The sequence below is a fragment of the Otolemur garnettii genome, unplaced genomic scaffold, assembly GCF_000181295.1.
Source record: "Otolemur garnettii isolate 467f Iridium unplaced genomic scaffold, OtoGar3 scaffold00292, whole genome shotgun sequence".
Lineage (NCBI taxonomy): Eukaryota > Metazoa > Chordata > Mammalia > Primates > Galagidae > Otolemur > Otolemur garnettii.
In genome coordinates, this window is record NW_003852687.1 from 510456 (window position 1) to 517424 (window position 6969).

Below are 6969 nucleotides of genomic sequence, written 5' to 3' on the forward strand. Positions count from 1 at the left end.
AAAAAAAAAAAAAATAAAATAAATAAGATGGCAGACCTAAGCCCTAATGTGCTAATAACTACTACTTAAAAGACAGAGACTGGCAGAATGGATTTTTTAAAAATGACTGAACTATATGTTATCAGTAAGACAGTCATTTGAAGTATGATGAAATGAGCAGGCTGAAAGTAAGAAGATGGGAAAAGATAGAAAAGAAGGCAAAAGTGACAATGTTAATATCAGATAAAGCAGACTTCAAAGCAAAGAAAATTACCAGGGATAGAGAGGGAGTTCAATAATGATAAAAATGTCAGTCCTCCAGGAAACAATCCTAAAAATGTGTGCGGCAGACAGCAGAGCTGGAAAACGTGAGACAAAGTAGACTGCAAAGAGAAACAGGCAAATCCACAATCACATCAGAGATTTCAAAATGCCTTCTTAAAAACTGGGCAAACAATCAGCATGATAGAAACCACAAAAGCACAGTCAACCAAAAGAATCCAACTAACATAGAAAACTCCAACACAGTCAAATATGCATCTTTTCAAGTGCATATGGGACGTATACCGTATAAACCATACCATGGTCATTAAACAAGCCTAAACAAATTGTAAAGAATTGAAACCATACAGTTCAACCATACTAAGTATGCTCTAAGTGAGCACCAGCTGTAATGGACTCAATACTTTTAAACTGAACAGCACACTTCTAAGTAATTCATGGTTCAAGAGGGAAATCTACAGGGAAATTGAAAAATATACATGAATCTGAATGAAAATGTAGCATATCGGGCGGCGCCTGTTGCTCGATGGGCCAGCTACCAAGGGTGGCAGATTCAAACCCAGCCCCAGCTGAATTGCAACAAAAAAATAGCTGGGCATTGTGGCGGGTTCCTATAGTCCCAGCTACTCGGGAGGCTGAGGCAAGAGATCTCCTCAGCCCAGGAGTTGGAGGTTGCTGTGAGCTGTGATGCCATGGCAGTCTACCGAGGGCGATAAAGTGAGACTGTCTACAAAAAAAAAAGAAAGAAAATCAAAATTTGTGGGATACAGATAAAATAGTGCTGTGAGGATAATCTGTAACCCCAGTGAATATATTAGAAAATAGTAAAAGCTTCATATCAGTCATCTAAACTCCCATCTCAAGTACCAAAAAAAAAAAAAAGAAAACATTGACCAAAGCAAGCAGCAGGCAGGACATAACATGAATAGAAATCAATGAAACTGAAAATAAGTACAGTGGAGAAAATTAATGAAGCAGAGCTGATACTCTGAAAAATCAGTAAAGTTGACAGCTTCTATCAAGACAAAGAGAAAAACATAAATTACTATTATCAAGAATAAAATGAGATATCATTACAGACCCTGCAGATATCAAAAGGAAGGGAGTGTATGAACTGACTGCACACGCACACGTCTGACTGCTTACATGAGATGGAGAGAATGCACAGACTAGGGCAGCTTGCCCAGCATCATATAGATGATTTGAATTACCCTGTAACTATTAAGGAAGTAGAACTGTAACTTAAAACTCCCAAGAAAGAAATCTGCAGGCCCATATGATTTCACTGGAGCATTCTACTGAACATTTAAAAATGTATTAACAGCAGCGGTCCTATGTAATCTTTTTCAGAAAATGGAAGAGGAGGGAGCACTTTCTAAACCACTTCACAAAGCTGGTATTACTTTGACACCAAACCTAAAGACCAAGTACCCCCCCGCCCCAAAATACAGACCAATATCCCTTATGAATGTCTGTGCAAAATCCTTAGCAAAATACTAGCAAATAGAGTTCAGCAATTAATATTAAGAGAATTATACTCCATGGCGAAATGGGGTTTATTGTAGATAGGCAAGACTGGTTCAATGTTTGAAGCTCAATTGATACAATCTACCATATTAATAGACTAAAGAAGAACTATAATATAATCATTAAAACCTGATAGTAAAAAGTCTCAGAAAAATAGAAATAGTGGGAAATAGCCTCCATGTAGTAAAGAGCATCTATTTAGGGGGGGAAAAAAGCCTGTAGCTAACATGTTTTATTTATAGTGAAAGGCAGAGTGCTTTCTCCCAAAGATAGGAAACAAGGCAAAGATGTCTGCTGCCATAATTCTTATTCAACATAATATTGGAAGTTCTAGCTAGTGCAGTAAAACAAGAAAAGGAAGCAAGGCCAGGTATGATGACTCAGGCCTGTAATCCCAGCACTCTGGGAGGCCGAGGCAGGTGGATTGCTTGAGCTCAGGATTCAAGACCATCCTGAGCAAGAGTGAGACCCCATCTCTAAAACTCTCCAGGCGTTGTGGCAGGTGCCTATAGTCCCAGCTACTCAGGAGGCTGAGGCAAGAGAATCACTTAAGCCCAAGAGTTAGAGGTTGCTGTGAGCTATGACACCAAAGCACTCTACCAAGGGTGACAAAAATATGTATATATAAAATAAATAAAATGATTTTTTTTTTACAAAGGTACACATCAATTCAGTGGAGGGAATAGAGCCCTTTGAACAAAATAGTCCTGAGCAGTTGGACATCCATAGGCAAATAAGTGGACCTTGACCTAAAAATTTATTCAAAGTGCATCACAAACTTAAATATGAAACATAGAACTAGGGGTCTGGCACAGTGGCTCATGCCTGTTATCCTATCACTTTCTAGTACTGGAAGGCTGAGGCAGGAGGACTGCTTGAGGCCAGGAATTCAAGACCAGCCTGAGCAAGAGCAAGATCCCATCTCTACAAAAAACAGAAAATTTATCCAGGCATGGTGGTGCACACCTATAGTTAAGAGGCTAAGACAGAAGGCTAACTTGAACCCAGGAGTATGAGGCTGCAGTGAGCTATGATGACTCCACTCTACTGGAGGGTGACAGAACAAGACCCTGTCTCAAAAAAAGAAAAGAAACATAAAGCTATAAAAACTTTGGAGGGGAAGGAGAAAATTTGGGGGAGTTAGAGCTAGACAAAGAAGAGTTCTTAGACATCAAAAACAGAATCCACAGTAGAAAAGAGTAAAATATTGAAGTTCATCGACATTAACAATGGCTCAGTAACACACACTGTTAAAAGGGTGAAAAGACAAGCTGCAGAGTGAGAGGAAACTATTTGGAAACCATATATCCACTAAAAGGTTATGATCTAGACTATATAAAAAGAACTTTTAAAAACTCAGTAGTAAAAAAGCAGACAATCCAAATAAAATGTGGGTAAAAGGCATGACGTAACATTTCACATTTCACTGAAGAAGATACACAGATGGCGAGTAAACATTGAAAAGATGTTCCACATTATTAGCTAATAAGAAACTCTAATTAAAACTACATTGTATTGGCCGATGGTTCACACTTACAATCCTAGCACTCTGGGAGGCCGAGGTGGGTGGATCCCTTCAGTTCAGGAGTTCAAGACCAGCCTGAGCAAAAGCGACAGACCCCATCTCTACTAAAACTAAAAAAATTAGGCATTGTAGGTACCTGTAGTCCCAGCTATTGCGGAGGCTAAGGCAGGAGGATCACTTGAGCCCAAGAGTTTGAGGTTGCTGTGAGCTAAACTGCTTTTGGAAACTGTCTATAAATAAATAAAAACCTGCAGCTGCACTCCTGGGCATTTATTCCAGAGAAATGAAGACATATTTATATGGAAGCCTGCCCATGGGTGTTCTTAGCAGCATTAGCCAGAAACTGGAAATGAACTTGACATCCTTTGGTGGTGAATAGTTGAACCATGCATGCCATACCATGGAATCATGGTATGCCACTTGGCAATAAAAAGAAAGTAACAATCGGAATAAATCTCTGGAAGATTTTGCTGAGTCAAGAAGGCTAATTCTGAACAGTTAACGTATTGTGTGGTTCCGTTAAGGTGACATTCTTGAGATGGTAAAATTATAGATTGATTGAGGTGGTTAGCAGTTGCCAGGGTTGGGGGCGGTGGGAGTGGGAGGGAAGTACATGTGGCTATAAAAGGCCAACAGGAGGGTCCTGGTGGTATTGGACTTGACCTGTGTCTTGATGTTGGGTTCCTGGTTGTGAGAATACACTGTTGTTTTGTAAGATGTTACCATTGGGGGAAACGGCACAGTGTGCATGGAATCTCTTGTGTTGTTTCTTACACCTGGATATGAATCTACAATTCCTCAAAGGACAAAGCTGAATACAAAAAGTAATCTAGGCCTGTGGTCTGCAACCTCCAGGCCACAGACTGCTCCATATAACAGGAGGTAAGCAATGGGTGAGCAAGCGAAGCTTCATCTGTATTTACAGTCCTTTCCTATTGCTTGTATCACTGCCTGAGCTCTGCCTCCTGTCAGACCCCCCATTCAGTGGAAAAATTGTCTTCCATGGGCTCGGCGCCTATAGCTCAACCGGCTAAGGCGCCAGCCACGTACACCTAAGGTGGCGGGTTCGAATCCCCAGCCCGGACCCGCCAAACAACAATGAAGGCTGCAACCAAAAAATAGCCGGGCGTTGTGGCGGGCGCCTGTAGTCCCAGCTACTTGGGAGGTGGAGGCAGGAGACTCGCTTGAGCCCAGGAGTTGGAGGTTGCTGTGAGCTGTGATGCCATGGCACTCTGCCCAGGGGGACAGCTTGAGGCTCTGTCTCAAAAAAAAAAAAAGAAAGAAAAATTGTCTTCCATGAAACCAGTCCCTGCTGCCAAAAAGGTTGAGACTGCTGCTCTAGGCAGTGTACTCACAGGGTGCTTAGCCTGAGAACTTGAAGTTTTTGCTGACTTCTCCAAGATAAAACCCTGGCCTTGCTGAATGAGCTGTGGCTGGGTTGCTGGGCTACCCTGTGTGCTGTAAAGTGGCTGGCCCTTTTCAGGCATGGAGGAAATAGAAGAGCTTGTCTGTTAAGCAGACCTGGATGTCCGGTGGAGTCACACTGTCTGCTCTGGGAATTCTGTCCTGGCTTTATGGCTTGTCAGGGAGGTGTCTTGGCAGTGGGATTTGGGTTAGGAGAGTTATGCAGAGTAGGGAGAAAACATCTGATTGAGTGGGACCTGGCTGGTTGCAGAGGGTCCCTGGAGCTCATGTCTGGTGTGGTTACATTTCCAGGATCTGGGATCTGTAGGAACCATCACTCTTGTCAGCTTGTTGAGGTGCTGCTACTGCAGTCACAGGCCCAGAAATCTCTGTCCAGTGTATCTCACTCACAGCCTGGCATAGGGCTAATCTCTGTACCATCACAGGTGCCACCAGCCCAGCATGGAGGGTGGAGCTGACACATGAACTCCAGTTGTCTTTGTGTCTCTTGCCCCAACACCTCGTTGCTTAGGCTTAAGGTAATCAGTTCTCCAACCCAGCTGGAGTTAGGGAGCACCGAGGGCCTTGACCACCCCAGGGGCACAGTGGAGGTATTGTGGTGAGGGCTGAGGGGCACTTACCTTGTGTTTCCTCCTCCCCCTTCCAGTGTCAAGAAAGGCCACCCTCAGCCCTAATCACCTACATCCAGGGTTAGCAGAGAAGGAAGAGGTGGGGATGGCCCACCAGGCCTGAGCACTTGAGATTAGGCCCTGTGGTCCTTCAGCCCTCCCCTCCCTGTGCTGATTTCAGAGAAGTTGATGACCCCTGAGATGTTTTCGGAAATCCTCTGTGACGACCTGGATTTGAACCCGCTGACGTTTGTGCCAGCCATCGCCTCAGCTATCAGACAGCAGATCGAGTCCTACCCCACAGACAGTATCCTAGAGGACCAGTCAGACCAGCGTGTCATTATCAAGGTAGGAGCTGCTCGTCCTGTGCTGGGCCTTCCTGGTGGGGTGGGAGGTGTTGGGCTGTGGGGGTACACACAGGCCTCAGCACAAGTCTGTCTCTGGGTTTCATGCCATCTGAAAAGCAGGCAGCACCTGGCTCCACTCCCTTACCCCTCCCAGGAAGGGTGTGGGCTGACTCCTTAGAATAAGATGTGTTCAGGGGGTGCTGCTGGGGCACTGCAGGATGCTAAGCAGAGCCCAGAATCCCACAGCAGGTGAAGGCAGAGATGAACAGAGCAAAGAGCCCACAGTAAGGTGGACGGCACTGCTGTGCTTGTCCTGTGAGCTGGGCCAGGCCAGGCTGAGTGCCCTGAGCTACCATAGCTCCCCAATAACTAGCTGCCTTAGCCACCATGGTACAGATGGAGAGGTGGGCATGGGGAGAGCTGAGGTTGCATGCGTGCAACTGGCCACCTGAGAAGTGGTGGAGCTGGCATTGGGGCCCAGGCCTGACCACTGCAGAGCCTGCTGGCATAATCCTCACTCTGTGTGCTGTGGGCCAGGAAAGGTTGGAAAACAGGACCACAGGAGGGAAAGTAGGTGGAATTGGCACATGTGATGATTTTAAGATGTCACTGATTTTGTTTGATCTGATTCTGGACATTTGGCTTCAATTTTAGAAAAACATTTATGTATAAGAGCAAGAGCTGTGTTACAAAGAGTTCCTAAAAGTAGTGTTAGGGTAGAGGAACCTCAGGAGGGACCCCTGGCTGGGACCTAGGGAACTCCCTGCTCTTGCACCAGATGTTGCCTCTGTCCCTTTCATCCTTGGTTCTCTCCAGGCACTTAGAAGGATTTTGGAACATAAAGGTAGGGAATCTCCTGCCACCTACTCTGTAGTTCCCCAAGTAGAAAATAACTAAATATGGTACTTTCTTTTTTCTTAATTTTTAAAAAAATTGTGATAAAATATTCATAATCTAAAATTTACCTTTTTAACCATTTTCAAGCGTGTAGTTCAGTGGCATTGAGTATGTTCACATTACTGGGCAGCCATTACCCCTGTCACCATGATAATGAAACTTCAGACCCGCTGAACTCTAACCCCTCCCCCAGCCCCTGTCAACCACCTGTGTCCTGTCTCTAATTGACCACTCTAGGTACCTCACGGAAGTAGAATCACACAACAGTCGTCTTTTTGTGACTGGCTTATTTCACTTAGCATAATGTCTTGAAGGTTCATTCATCCATGTTGTAACGTGTGGTAGGATTTGCCTGCTCTTTTTTTTTTTTTTTTTTTTT

The 6969-nt window shown here is 44.4% G+C and overlaps 1 protein-coding gene across 2 annotated transcripts in view; it reads left to right on the forward strand.

Annotated features, from left to right (window-relative positions):
• SMARCB1 (SWI/SNF related, matrix associated, actin dependent regulator of chromatin, subfamily b, member 1) overlaps positions 1-6969 on the forward strand; it is a 41529-nt gene that overhangs the window by 17778 nt on the left and 16782 nt on the right. For both annotated transcript variants that reach the window (XM_003803288.3, XM_003803287.3), the window contains exon 6: positions 5528-5694. In XM_003803288.3, the coding sequence (XP_003803336.1) occupies positions 5528-5694 (167 nt within the window). The remainder of the gene's footprint in view (positions 1-5527; positions 5695-6969) is intronic.